This window comes from Pholcus phalangioides, unplaced genomic scaffold (assembly GCF_987345545.1).
Source record: "Pholcus phalangioides strain wild (caught in Gottingen) unplaced genomic scaffold, Ppha-v1.0 ptg000004l_1, whole genome shotgun sequence".
Taxonomy (NCBI): Eukaryota; Metazoa; Arthropoda; class Arachnida; order Araneae; family Pholcidae; genus Pholcus; species Pholcus phalangioides.
The window spans coordinates 35,663,887-35,678,280 of record NW_028301597.1 but is presented as its reverse complement, the minus strand read 5'-3'; the positions used below and the strand labels follow the sequence as shown (position 1 = coordinate 35,678,280).

Genomic DNA, 14,394 nt, shown 5'->3' with positions numbered 1-14,394 from the left:
TTTTCTAGCGGTGGAACGTACAGAGGTATGCTTATTGCGCATAAATAACGCTGTATACGGATTTTTAATTAAATGTTGTCAGGAAACTTACCTTCGATGATGAGAGTACAGTCCGGTTACATGTCCTGTCCCATTGCAACCTGGTGTCGGACATTTACTGTCTGTAAATAAATTGACAGTGAGCATTGCTATATTATTTCTCGTATTATTACATAAAGCGTAATGAATGAATCGGAAATTAAAATCTTGAGTTTGGAAGGTTATTGTGTATCTATAAGATTAATTACGAGCATTTAAATGCTTTAATACTGAAATTTTTACGGTAGGATTTTTATCGAACATGACGTATATTTAATGAAAATTTCTTATCAATATCAACCACCGTTGATATGTTAATTTGACAGGGCTTCGTCGCAAATATGATTCTGAATTTCGCCAGAAATATTCTGACATTCGTCAAAAGTATGATATGTACGTACTTGTAGAGTGATTAACAATAGTTATATTACGTCTGGTGAATGGTGAAAGTGCAATAATTTTATCATAATAATAATAAATTCAATAATTTCAAAATATAGTTTGACAATCACGTGACAATAATGAATTTATAAAAATTTTCTTTTCATGAGAAATTTATTTTGTGAACAATGCGCTGAATTTTTTTGTTTATAATACTATTGGATTAGGAAATCTTTGTTAGGAATGTTCTCAGCCACCTCGTTGGGTATTTTGCACGTTGTGGCGTTGCATTTGTATTTGTATTTTAGATCAGTTAATTGTTGCAGTGTTCCGTAAAATAGTTAGAAAAAAAATTAGCAATACATACTTTGAAAAAACAGTAATACTTTTTTTTTTGCTTAAACCAACTCGTAATTGAAATGAAGTATTAAACGGTACTTTTTGAATGAAAAAGGAAATTCAACATCGTTTTTGGTGAGGAAAATTTTGTTTTTATAATGCTTTGAGAATGCTTTACGAGAGGGAATATTATAACAATTCCCTTTTTTTCAGATAAGGATGTTTTCTTATGAGTTTTTTTTTTTTCTGCTATGATTTTTTTGTGAACATTTTGTTTTAAATTTGGAATGATTATTGATAGAGTATAGTTGTGTTGATTTTCCAAACTCTTTCCATGTGAATTCAAAACAAAGAAAATTTTATGCGAAATTATATATTCGTGCTAAATTAAAATTGAAATACAAGCAGCAATGCTTATTGCTGTCTACATTTTGTCTGTAGTTGGAGCATTGCAAAAGCGACAGCCTTTCGCAAAGGGATAAACGTCTCAATATTGTCGGACAATTGATTGTTTTGGGTAAAAAATTGTATAGAAAAAAACCAAACATATCTCAGAAATAATTGTTGACGCCGAGAAATTTCCCTGTCAGAACTTTTTTTTTATGTTAGCGCATACGCAAAACTTCCGGTAAATACGCAAAAATGTGAGTAAAAATAAACCAATTTCTTTTAATGTTATCATTGTTATAGTAGTCTCATTCAGATGAAATGCACTGTCTATAGATGCTAGGTATGTAATATATTGTTCGGCAAATTTTCAAATGGGTACAATAGATTTTCATTTTATCGAATCGGATAATCAATCAAAAATTACTTTCACACAAACAACCCAATCTATAAGACTTAAGAATTGGGCCTACGACCCACTTTCAAATCCAAAATCGCACCCTAAATCAAATCTAAACGTATCGACAATATGTCACAGCTGATTACAGTCAAGTAAAGAACTTACCCCTACGCCTCTGCAACCGGAAAGACCACCAATACGCCAAACGCAGGGCATGAAACCGTTGTAGAAATAGATAAGGATGGATCGGAAAATTCGCCATATCACAAAACAAATTTTTAAAACATTTTCATGTCTATCGAATTTTTTTTCCTTAGGACCATACCGAAGACACAGACAAATAGCAAGTGATACACGATGACTACCGAAGCGAAATGAACTTGAATATCCTCGAGCACAAAAGCTCACCCGATAAACGAATTTCTCAAATAAATGAAATAAAATAAAAGAGAAAAACAAATAACAATCATAATAATAAAAAATAACGGAAGAGTTGTACAAAAAAAAGGATGGGAGAGTGATCGAGAACGTGGGAAACACGAGGAATATGATCATACAAACATGCACTCGACAACACTACTACATGCGGCCCCCTTTTCCATCGACAAGATGGTGTATGTGCGATGACGACAACGACGACGAGTGTATGTGATAATACACACAACATCGGAAAGAGAGAGAGAGAGAGAGTGAATTTATCGAAAAGTGCCGTGAGGTGGGGCGATTGATATTTCGATAGCCCCATTAAAGATATATTAAAGCCGTTGATGGGAATCGGGACTGGGAGATAAAATACGGAAATGATGCCATCAAAAAGTATCTGTGGTATTGAGATTGGAAAATAAATTCATCCATATGTAAAAATGGAGTTCGCCTTTCGAAACGACATTCGCTTCCAGTCTAATACGATTTCAATTTAATCTCGGTGCATAAACTGATGTTTTTTGAAGAAGGATGATGATAATGTTAGGCATGTGTTGTATGTTGCTGAGTTGTTGTCGTCTTTAGTTATTTTATTTTGGACGACTGACGTCGACGTAATAAAAATACATGTAAAACCATTGTTCCCGGTATGAAGGATGTAGAGCCAAAATAGATTACTTATGTTAATGTGAAACGTTATGTCTTGAAGAAATCCATCGAAATTCATGTCCTCTATATCAGTTGTTTATAATATGTAAATATTTCCTCTATTGTATGTGTAGGAGGAGAAAGATACTTGGAAAACACTAGGTGGACATTCATCACTGTGGATACTTTTTTGACGTGATACAGAAGAGATCATTGGGAATAACTCTTATTCCACAACACGGACAAGAAATTAGACATGAGTAAAAGTTTCAGTACAGGGAGTTTTAGAAAAGACTCCCTAACTTTGAAAGGACTTAACTTATAGAAATAGTGATGAATAGAAAGATGAGAAGTAGTTCGTTTAACCCTTATCGTGCTCCATCATCTTGAGATTATCTGAATTTTTTTTCCAGACATTTTTTAACATGAAGTTCTTAAAATGACGTATAGATAGCGTACGCATACATATTCTAAGTTTTTATTATTATTATTTTTTATAATTTCACTGTTCTCTAACAGGTTTGCTTGTACTATGAGAGACGACTGTACATTGTTGAGTAGTTGAAGAGTACCTGCTTGCACAGACCGCTATCTTATTGCTGATTACGGTTCGAACCCAGATTCTTTGTATCACACCTTTTTTTTTTTCAATTGTAGTATACAATGAAACCTGTACGAAAAGGAACGTCAAGAGACTGAAATGCGCCATTTTAGATAGATTTCCGTTTTGTAAAGGTGCACGCATGCACGCACATTAATCAATGAAGGGACTATTTTTTGATTCCGTCGAGAGAGATTTCTGTCTTTTCACTGTGCAACGAAACCTCGGCCAACGAAAGCCTCGGCCTACAAAGTTTTCGGTTAACCAACGTGATTCCGGAACGAATTATCTTCGTTAGCCGAAAATATCAATGTATTTGCAACGCATGAGCTTGATTGCCACCTATCATTCACAAAAGACAACTAACAAAAAGGGAAAATTTTTTTATGTAAACGTTTTGAGAGCAGCTTTTATTTCACTATTTCCGCAGCCTGGGTTAATGGAAACACCATCTTTTGCAGAAGTGAGAAACTTTTCATCACTAAAGCAGTCCATTTCAGCTGTACGGCATGCGATATCTTTACTTTTTTGCAGTATATTCAATGACTACAGGCGAAATGGATTTCTACAGTGACGTCACGAGCTTCGTGCAGAGGCTTTCTGGGATGAAAATTATAATTTTTGTAGAGAACATGCATATTTTCGTGAATATGCACGAGAATGCACAGAAATATTGCACAAAAATAGTGCAACATTTTTGAAAAGTTGCAAGCCGTTTGCTACTTTTTCTGATACAGAAACATGATCGAAAGCATTTTTTTTCCTTATTAAATTTTTGTGTTTCCCCCCTAAATGCACTCGTGACTGAATTTTCACCGGAAATTGTGAGCACCAATATAGAACATATATGACCGAAAGTTCAGTGATACGTTCGGTATTTTTATAAAAGTTCGAGGAAATGTCGAAACTCTCTCTAAAAAAAAGGACAGAGACTTTTGAAAATATAATGTATATGTATGTTACAGTAAATGTGATAAATCGGTTGTTATCATCTCGTTAAGTACATTTATCAATTTTACAGGTAATTATGCATAATACCCAGGTGTCGTTGGTAAATGTGATATATCACAACAAAATAATACGTAATGATAATTTCTATTGCGAAATCAGTTAAACTAGAGTTCGAGACATCGAAGTATGATCGTAAAATTTGTTAAATAGGAATTCATTGCATCGAGGTCCGACTATAGAATTCGTCAAATTAGGATTAGTTATATCGGGGTCATATCGCAGAGATCGTCAAATATGGGTTTGTTACATTGGGGTCTGATTGTATATGCAGAAAAATAAAAATTTCTTAAGTCAAAGAATTTGTTAAATAAAAGTTCATTATATCGGGATACGAGAATAAGGTTTGTTAAATGAGAGATCACTATATCGTGGTACGATCGTAAAATTTGTTGAATGGTAGTTTGTTATATCGAGGTCCGACTTCATAATTCGTGAAATAGGATTTAACTATAGGAGCTATTTTGGATTTTTGGAAAAATCCGTTAAATCAGAGTTAATTTTATATCTGGTGGAGACTTTGGCTCCCAAGTATAGTCATCGAAACAATAAATCTTATCACGGTAACTATATAAATTTTTTCATATTTACCAATGTGAAATGGTGATTACGCATAATAACCGGCAAAAAAAATTGAATGATGACTTTAGTACGATTTATCATGTCTACCAACGACGCTTGGGCATTATGCATAAACAATCATCGTTGCATAAAGTTAATGTCGGGCAAAAATACCGCATACCTCAAAGTGTTTGGGCATACTGTGTGTGGACATTAACAAATACGTGTATATTTTGATGTATTCATCAGGTGATCAGACATGTTTTGATTAACTTTTGTGTCTCTTCTCATAGCATTCTAGAAGATCAAAAAGTAACTCGTAGAAAAATTCCCATTAAAATATGAGTTGATGCTTACCTCTGTCCTGAGATGGTGACATTTGCGGACAGTCCAGAAGCCGCCTGCCGCTGTCCGCAGTGTCAGATCTCGGCGACGGTAGCTCGCAGCAACTGCTGTAAGCCGTTGGCCCCAAAGAATCACTACAACTGGAATCGTCGCATTCGTGTCCGTCGAGTCGATGTTGCTGCTGCGGCTGTTGCTGATGACCCGACATCGGTATCCGTCCACTCTGAGGAGGTCTCTCGTCGATAACTAAGGGTCTGTCGTCGTTAGGCAGTGGTAGAAGATGGTCGTCATAGACCATGCTCCTCTTCGGCGGTTCTTGGAGCTTTGATTCCAGCACAGCGTACCTTCGCGTATTGTCCTGAGGTCTACCGAGCGGGCTGTTGGGCAACCCACACGTCGTATGATACGCTGGCGGGTAGTAGCCGCCGCCGCCACCACCCATGCTGTGAAGACCGTTGAAACTACTGCCACTGCTGCAGAACGGGAACGGGCCTCCGGGTACACGTTGCAGTGACGGCAGATCCTGCAAAGAATCTGGAGTCGGTTTCATGTCCTGGAGTCCAACTCTGGACACGTAGTCGTTGCAGTTTTTGTTTTGCTGCTGTTGTTGTTGGTGCGGGGGCATTCGGAACCCATCCGCTTCAACGATAGACTGTATGGAGGCACACTCTTCTGCAGAGAAAAGGATAAACACAAGAAATAGATGAATTATTCGAATTTAAAGTCTAAACTTTCATTGCGAATATCAAGTAACGTACACTGATGGAAGTGGAACAGATTTTTTTTTCTGTAAATGCAAATTCCAGTTAGCGCCTACCTTCATTGCGGAAGTCAATGAAACTTCTTAAGAATATGGGAGAAGATTTTTCAAACAATTCTATTTTCAACGATAATGTTTTGAACCTATTTTCTGCAGTGTCTTTCCTCTTTTCAATCTTAATTTTATTTTTCAGTTTGTTGTTGGTTCCACTTACGTCCTTGTGGGGGGAGGGAGTGGAACTCAAAACTGATTGTGCTTTAAAATCATTCATAAAATGATGATTCATAAATGAAAGAAGTGTTAGCAACAGGGAAAAATTCATTTTAAACATAAAAAACCCAAACATTTTATTATTCTGGTATGCATAGCTAATATTAGCAGCCATAGTATGAAGAAAACTCACAATGTTAATAAACAACTTTGGTATGTGGGAAAGTCAGAATGTAATAAAATATTATCGTAAACAATAACTAACATTATGGAACAGTCTGCTATAAGAACTTGTATGAGTCTCCTACTCAATATTTGCTTCCGCTATTGAGGATGTCGACCTGGCCCTGTATGCGAAGTGTTTTTTACCTTCTGGCTATTATTTCTGATTAGTTTTTCTTTTATTCATTATTATTTTATTGTTTATTTTTACTTTTAAAGTGTAAGTGCATTTCATGCCTTCTGAGGTTATTGTAAATAAAAATAAATTTTATATATTTGAGGTAAATGAGAAGAGAAATGCCAATCTTTTTTCCCATGCTACTTAACCGTACCTATGTCTTGTACACATTCTTCTGCGGAATTTCTAACGGATCGGTACATGCAGTAACGTGTGTTCTCAGGTGTATGTATGGCCCCTGACGTATTTATGTTGTGAGAGTTGAACTTGTTTCGTGCTATTCTTGGTGCAGACATTCGTCTTCCGTATTTCGAAGTGAAGATGGTAAATACTTGAATTTTTATGTAACGTAAGTATCATGTTGTAGGTCTGCCTGCTCTCTGCGAAGAGACTTTTCAAATGGGAGATCAATGGGAGACTATTAAACTTGAGAGGTGAAGGAGAAATGTCAGAACTTCTCTCCCTCATCACTTCTAATCATACTTGTGTCTGGAAAGTTCAGCCCCTGAAATGTTGATCTAGTACCGATTCTTCATTCTACTTATGCTTCCCGACGAGTCTTTACTTTGGTTAGCTGCTGAACAATATCTTTACTGACCTTCATTTGTAGGTTGACGAGAACCCAGTCACCATACTTTCTTTCCGGAATGGCTTTCAACATTACATCTATGCAGTTTCGTTGTTCCTCTACATCGCGACACTCATCTTTTAGGTCTGTAGAAATGGTTATTGCTGACTCGAGAGCTTTACTCTTTTCTTCAGTTTCATATCACATTGATAAAGCCAATGAAAGTAGGTATGAAGTTTGAAACGTGAATTAGTTCTACTTGCCCCAACACAGCAAAACGGGAGAAAAGTGCATTATGCTCTTAATTCCTACTCTCCTTGAAGAAATATCATAATTGTGTTAAAATAACAGATTAAATGATGAACAAGGAAGAACTTGACTCCGAAATATTGATATTGGATCGATTCAAACGCTCCAAAATAGTTAAAATGTAAACGGCACAACAGGTAGCAATATGATCAAACCCAACTTCACCATATGAAGTCTTTTCGTAATCTTCTGCAAGCAGCTATCGCATCAAGCACATTTTTACAGAAAAAATACAAGGTTGGTTCAAAAATATCCGGCCATTTGTTTTCGTGCGTAAACCAACGGAGTTAGGGAGACGTGTTCTGTTGCATGTATGTTATGTGATCCTAGTGAGCGTGCTTGGATTTTTTCCTGCCTGCAGAAGCTTTCAGTCACCGGCAGACCACGGATGAGTGTCGAAGTGTGAGTGAGCACCATGTCACATTTTCGTTTTGACAAAATGGCAGGAAAACTTTAAAAACGCTACAGCATCAAATTTGTGTGACACTTGGCGATTCCCGAGTGGAAACAATCAACAAGCTTCAATAGGCTTTTGGAGATGAAGCAGTGGGCACCATACCAAGATAAAGGATCGGTAGTACCGCTTCAAAGATGGCTGCACATCAGTGGAGAGTGAAGCACGGTTTTGGTAGGCCCTCAACATCCAGAAATCAGACCGTCATTGATTAAGTGAGAACTCTGGTCATGCAGAATCGCCGAACCATGATCAGAATCAGAGAAATTGCAGGCGAGGTGAGCATCAGCATTAAAGCGATCTATTCTATCCGGGATTCAAGAGAATCTCGGCTAAGTTCGTGTCTAACGATCGAGCAGAGGCAACTCAGCTTGGAGATCACACAGGACATGCTAAAGTACGCATCACACAGCAGAACCATCGCCAAAGTATTAATGAATTGAAATTAAAAAAAAAAGAGTACTACCAATAGATTCTGCGGCGCAAATGACAGCTTTACCGCGATTAATGCGGTAGCGTTGTTATTGTTTTTCTGCTTTTTTGTCAAAAACCGAAAATGCAAAACGGTGCTCACTTACACTTCAATACTCATCTACCGGTGACTGGCAGCTTCTGAAAGCAGAAAAAAAACTAAGCATGCGCACTAGGATTGTCTACATACGTGCACCAAACTACGCTTCCCTGGCTTCATTGGTTTATGCAAGAAAAATTATGTCGCATATTTTTTGAACAAACCTCGAAGTGCAAGTACAAAAGAAAAATTTCGCAAGAGACCGTTCCCAGAAGCTAACTTAATTTTACAAATCATGCGGGATTCCACTTACATCAGTGTACCTTGTATAATTCGGATAACAGTGCTTACCTTCGATTTTGAGGAGCCTCGCTACATCATAAGGGTCGCTGACGATTGGTGCCGTGTGGTCTTTCCTGTCTCTCTGATGGTCCTCGATGTCATCTTCCATCTCTTCGTCTTCTTCCTCATCTTCTTCGTCTGGAAAAGGGATGTCGTCGAACACTTCATCAGCCGAAGAGCTGTAATGGCTGCTCGGTACACTCAGTGGTTTCGCGTCGATGAAAGATGGAGGAGGTGGAGGTGGCAACGGCAGTGGTGCGGTCGTCGACGACGTTGGTGTGTAAGGTTGGTGCTGAGGCGTACTAGGCGGACTGAGGATGCTCGTAGGTGGTGCCGCCGCCTGCTGAGACTTCGGAGGATCTGAGAGAGGGTTCGAGCAAGGCGACACCTCGTCTTCGATCTTTGGTTCCATCATCGGAACTGATTCGATTATGTCTTCTGGCTCCTTCATGTGCTGCTGATCTTCGTTGCTGTGGCCCGTGACAGCCGATGATGGCGAGAAAGCCGGAGAGCGTTCGCTGCCGCTAACGCATGACCCTGAGTACAATGATGAAGATGACGAAGAAGATGAAGCGCAGGATGCCGAAGCGCTTAACGTGACCACGTCCTTCCAGGAATTCGTGACCGCGTCAGCCTTCAGGCCTAAGTCCTCGTCCTTTTTTTCGAACAGGTTCTCGAACATCGGCCTCTCGGAATCTCCTCCGATGTTCTCGAACTCAGATCCAAAGTTTTCTGAAGAGAGGCTCCTGAGCGCCGCCTCTGCTTCTCGGATGCGTCGTGTTTCTTCGTCCAGCTCGTCCGGTTCGTTACGTTTGACCACAGCATCTATGGCGTCCTCTAGACACCTCCGCGCGAGGGCGTATCGACTCTCGTGCTCTTCATCACTCCCTCGCATAAAATCCGAACAGTTTCTGTCGACTAGAGTATAGTCACATTCGCGGAGTCTCTTCGAACGCGGTGGGACGAGGCAGCTGCCGCTACTGGTGCTACCGAACCTCGTGATTTCTGGGGCGACCACCGAACGGACTGATCCTTGCTCGAAATCGCCAAGCTCGGGCGAGAACCGGTGTCCGTTGTGGTGATCTAGCACGGGACGAAACGGTGATGACCGCAGTTCTGGTGGTGGTGATTCGTCAGGCGGGAGCGAAAGTTTTAGAACGTTTTCTTCAGTATCTTCCGTTCTCGTACCGGAGAGTTTCCTTTTACGACAAGTTGCAAGATTTTGCTGGGTCCCCGGAGACCTTCAATCAACACAACACGAAACAATCGTGAATTAATCATAAAAAAATCATGTATTATAAATTACAATCAACAAACCACTAATAATAACCTTCGTAAATCATTAATAACCGTTTATAAATATATACCGTTCCGGTACTAAAAACAAAAGTTCTTCATACATTGCATGATATAAAAGTAAGTCTCTACTGTATTTTGTACAAATAACTTAAGCATAACATTAGTAGTTCCCAACACGCGGTGCGCACACACCTAAAGCTTTGATTTAATCGTTCACGTTTGCGCGAATCGGCGGTAATGGTGGAAAAGTGATTAAAATATAAAGTTAGTGAGATCATTAAATTTAGAAGTGGTACACAAATCACATAAGCCTTTACAGCGGATACTTGAAGCATCAAATGCTAGGTACCACTACTACTTAACAGTACACGTGCCTCGTACACATTAATTTGCGGAATTCCTAACGAATCGGTACATGCCGGAATGAATGCGTATTTGAGTGTATGTGAATGCGCCCTTAAAGTATTTATGTTGTTAGAGATGGGCTTGATTCATGTTCTGACTGGTGCTGCCAACTTTTTTCCATATTTTGAATCGAAAATCGTAAATGCTTGAATTTTCATGTAATCTGAGTATCATGGTTGTGGGTCTGAATACTCTCTGCGACTCTCTGCGGAGGGGCCATTGCAAATGGGAGACCGGATATAGGGTAAACATAAAGGTAACATATAGGTAATGATAAACATTCATGCATGTTTACTGTTCTTAAAAAGTATTCAAAAATGACTCACCCTTTAGGCTTGTTCAGCTTTCGTGCCATGAAGTTCGACAAATTATCAGTATTCCCCGCTGCTCATGTTTGTGCACTGAAATAATTTGAAACGGTTGAAAAAAAGTAAAGCAATGTATGAGTATAAGCACTTTATAACGTCATTTACCTTTCCACGAATTAGCCGAATATTATATACTTGTATTTATACAAAAAAAAAAAAAAACCACAAAAACGTAAAAACTTCCAATTAAACACACATGCAGGATGCTAAATGTAAATGGATACTATTTTATAAAAATGCAATATATCTCTCTCCTCCCAGAATAAAAATTGCTAAAAAAATAATTTTTCTGTGAAATACGGTGAAGGTTTTCATGCATTGACTATTTTGAATTTGGATGCATTAATTGACTGTATATGTTCAATAGGGGATGATTATTGGAATCATACAATTGACATAAGTAGTAACGGTTAGCAAATTCGAAAAAGTTCTTCCGATGGACTTTTCGCTGTATCCAATTCAAAAGTTCTGATTCATTTTGCTTCATCCAATTGAACTTCCTGGCGACAGCTCATGGAAATATTAAGCAATATTTTTCGTAGCTTTTCAAAAATATTGATTCCAATAAAAAACGTCACTAAAAAACGACGTAAAAAAACGTCATTAAAAGAGTATCTGCAGTATTTCTTATTTATTTTATCTACAGCATAAGCGTTAAAAAACTGTTCAACGTAAGTTATGCATCTTTATATAGTGAAATGTAATTCTCATAATTAATCATTCTTCCTCGTATTCTACGAAAATACTTTAGAAAAAGCTTACTAATGTTTTAGAATCAATCCTGAGCAGTTGAAATGCTATTTAATCGTTAGCTGATCTGAATTTTAAACTGTACTAAAATTTCGACAATCAATTTCTTAAGGCTTGCTTTTTTTTCTGCATGATTATAAGTGTCAAAATCCTTTAAAACTATTTTAAAAAACGTAAGCGCCATGGTGGAAACGCCGAAAAAATACACTAGTCCATCGAAGAAAAAAAAGTTACTTACCTCTGCACATCATGAAAGTTATCTGAAGAAAGAAGAGAAAGAGGAAATTTATTTAGTAAAATTCAAGAAAAATGATATAATTTAATTTATTGCTTGGTTCATTCGTTTGTCTAAGCGATTAGCTTTTGAAGGCATCGTTAAGTAAAAACAAAACAGAACAAATATTGTTCGGTCGAGGAGACCGTCTCGTAGATATCCGACATTCATATTCGTTTCTCGATTGATTAATGTTATCATAGTTTTGAAAGGGCTGAAAACTTATAGTTTTTAATCATCTTTAACCATTTGGACTCAGAAAAAATTCTGCACTTGTCAAATATAGATAGACTTTTATAATATCGGATAACTACGGTGGTTTTATTTATTGCATGAGTATAACTATAATGGAATAGAATTTCGTGAGACCATTTGAGATTTTTTTTAAATTATATATTATATTCCTTGGAGAATAAGCGTCAAAAATTTTTGATATGAAATACGGGGTGAGAAAAAAAAATTCCCGAATACATTTTGAAAATTGATAAAAGTTAACCAATTGACAAAAGTGAAGTTTGTACAAATAATAAAAAAAACATTGAGTTTTTTTTAAATAAAATAACAAAAAAAGTTCGAAATTTCCCTCACAAATGCTACTGTATCACAAAAACTTGACGAACACATGAAATGTAACACAAACTCGACATAAACATTATAATTAATGCTTAATACGATTTGCGTTACATAAATCTACCATATTTGAAAACGAGTGCCCTTTTTGGATGGGAGCTAAACTTATGCATTTTTTATGTAACGAAAAAAATCGTAATAAATATTAATTATTCATTGCTTGTGCCACATTTTATTTGTTATATCGAGTTCTTTATGATAAAGTGCATTTGAAAGTGAAATTGTAAACTCATTTACTATTTAACAAAACAACAACACCTTGAAGTCTTAGTAAGTATTTTGGGTACACTTTCTTATTCTAATTGGGGGGGGGGGCGGCGGCGGCTGACTTTTCATTAGTTTTTGAAATGTGTCTAGGAATTTCACCCACCGTGTATATATTTTAAAATTTCGAGTTTTACTGAAATCAAAAGATTATGATTTAGTTTGAAATGTATTTTTTAATAGATAAATTGTATTTGATAATTACTGTACGTTCGTTTGCAAGTTAAACTCGTTCTCGAGAGTGTCTCGTATCATAGGAATTTGGTACCTCGAAGTAAACTGAAGCACATATATGAAAGTCTGATTTGTCCGACGAAAAAAAAAGTCCCAATACAAACGATTGCCGTCAAAAAATGAACTATACTTTTTACTATAAACATTTTACTATACTGCAGTGCGTTCATACAATAAAAAATAACTATTATATGGACCTTGTGTACTAAAACGTCCAATCAGAGTGAAATTTGAATGCGGCTCTGAAAAGTCATTTACAAAATATTGTATACTTCTAAATGCAATATTATCGGAGACATTTGGAGTTTTCGGCTTTTATCACAAATGATTGAGGGGTGTGGTGCACAAATTGAGAAAGGAAATCTTAATTAAATGTTGTAACGATTCTGTAATCCTCTAAAAAATGTAACGACTGGTTATTATGAATAAATTAAAGAAAATGTGTGTGTGTGGGTGAGTTAATTTTATTTGTGACAGTCCTTAAATATGGTAACGTTGTAAACAATGGAAACTTGCCAACACAGTTATGATAAGTTGCTAAAACATAGTGATTTTACATAGTTATTATTGCATTTAAAGATATGAAATTTTTCGTAAATGACTTTTCAGAGTGGGATCTACATTTTAATAATTGGAAGTTTGGGCACACGGGGTTAGAAATTGTTATTTATTTTTTATTCATTTATAAGACAGCCTCAAAAAAATTTTGAAACTGTGAGTAACTGCATGCCATTTGAAAACTTTTTGTAACTGAAAGTATGTTTCTAAAATTGACAGTTATCGAGATATCTGCTGCGCAAACAATTTGGGACAGCTTATACTTAGTTAACACTACGTTCGAAACTAAATTCTGAGCGAGTTTTTTTAAGGATACCTTACCTATTGCTGCTGGATCCAGTCGTTGTTTGTTGATGCTTAAAGAACCTTCAGCTATACAGACATTCAGCTCTTCCCCCTGGAAAAATAACGTCAGAACATTTCAGCGTGGTTTAGGTCTACAGAAAATTAAATTATTAATTAAATTAATTCAGATTCAGTCACATCCTTGCGTATGTTTTTTAAATGCTAGTCTTATAGGGGAGATTATTTGACTTTCCTGTTTGAGATCTCATGAAAATGTTACATTTAGAAAAAAAAAAAGGATACTGCTCAGTTTGGTTTAAGTATAAGATTGTAATTTTAAATACCTTGAACTAATTTTAGAAAAAAAAAATGGAGAAAAGTCCTAAAAAGTATACGAATCTTAGCCCTTAGATTGTTGCAGCAACCCACCATTACTCATCAGTCGTAATCTAAATTATTTATATAAAGGGAAAGTACGAAAAAAAAGTACTAAATAAACTTTACATAAGGGAATATTCTTTTAACGTGAAAAAAAAGTAAAAGATTAATTCAATGCAAGTTTGTACAAAGAGATTAATCCAAAGGTTCCGTTGCAAGATTAA

The 14,394-nt window shown here is 36.6% G+C and overlaps 1 protein-coding gene across 6 annotated transcripts in view; it reads right to left on the bottom strand.

Moving 5' to 3' along the window:
- Positions 1 to 14,394, bottom strand: part of LOC149087341 (uncharacterized) — a 171,088-nt gene that overhangs the window by 22,461 nt on the left and 134,233 nt on the right. For all 6 annotated transcript variants that reach the window (XM_089231397.1, XM_089231400.1, XM_089231399.1 and 3 more), the window contains exons 4-9: positions 13,829 to 13,904; positions 11,786 to 11,807; positions 10,756 to 10,830; positions 8,735 to 9,966; positions 5,184 to 5,843; positions 92 to 161 (exon numbers count right to left, since the gene is read on the bottom strand). In XM_089231397.1, the coding sequence (XP_089087523.1) occupies positions 92 to 161; positions 5,184 to 5,843; positions 8,735 to 9,966; positions 10,756 to 10,784 (1,991 nt within the window). In that variant the 5' untranslated portion in view covers positions 10,785 to 10,830; positions 11,786 to 11,807; positions 13,829 to 13,904. The remainder of the gene's footprint in view (positions 1 to 91; positions 162 to 5,183; positions 5,844 to 8,734; positions 9,967 to 10,755; positions 10,831 to 11,785; positions 11,808 to 13,828; positions 13,905 to 14,394) is intronic.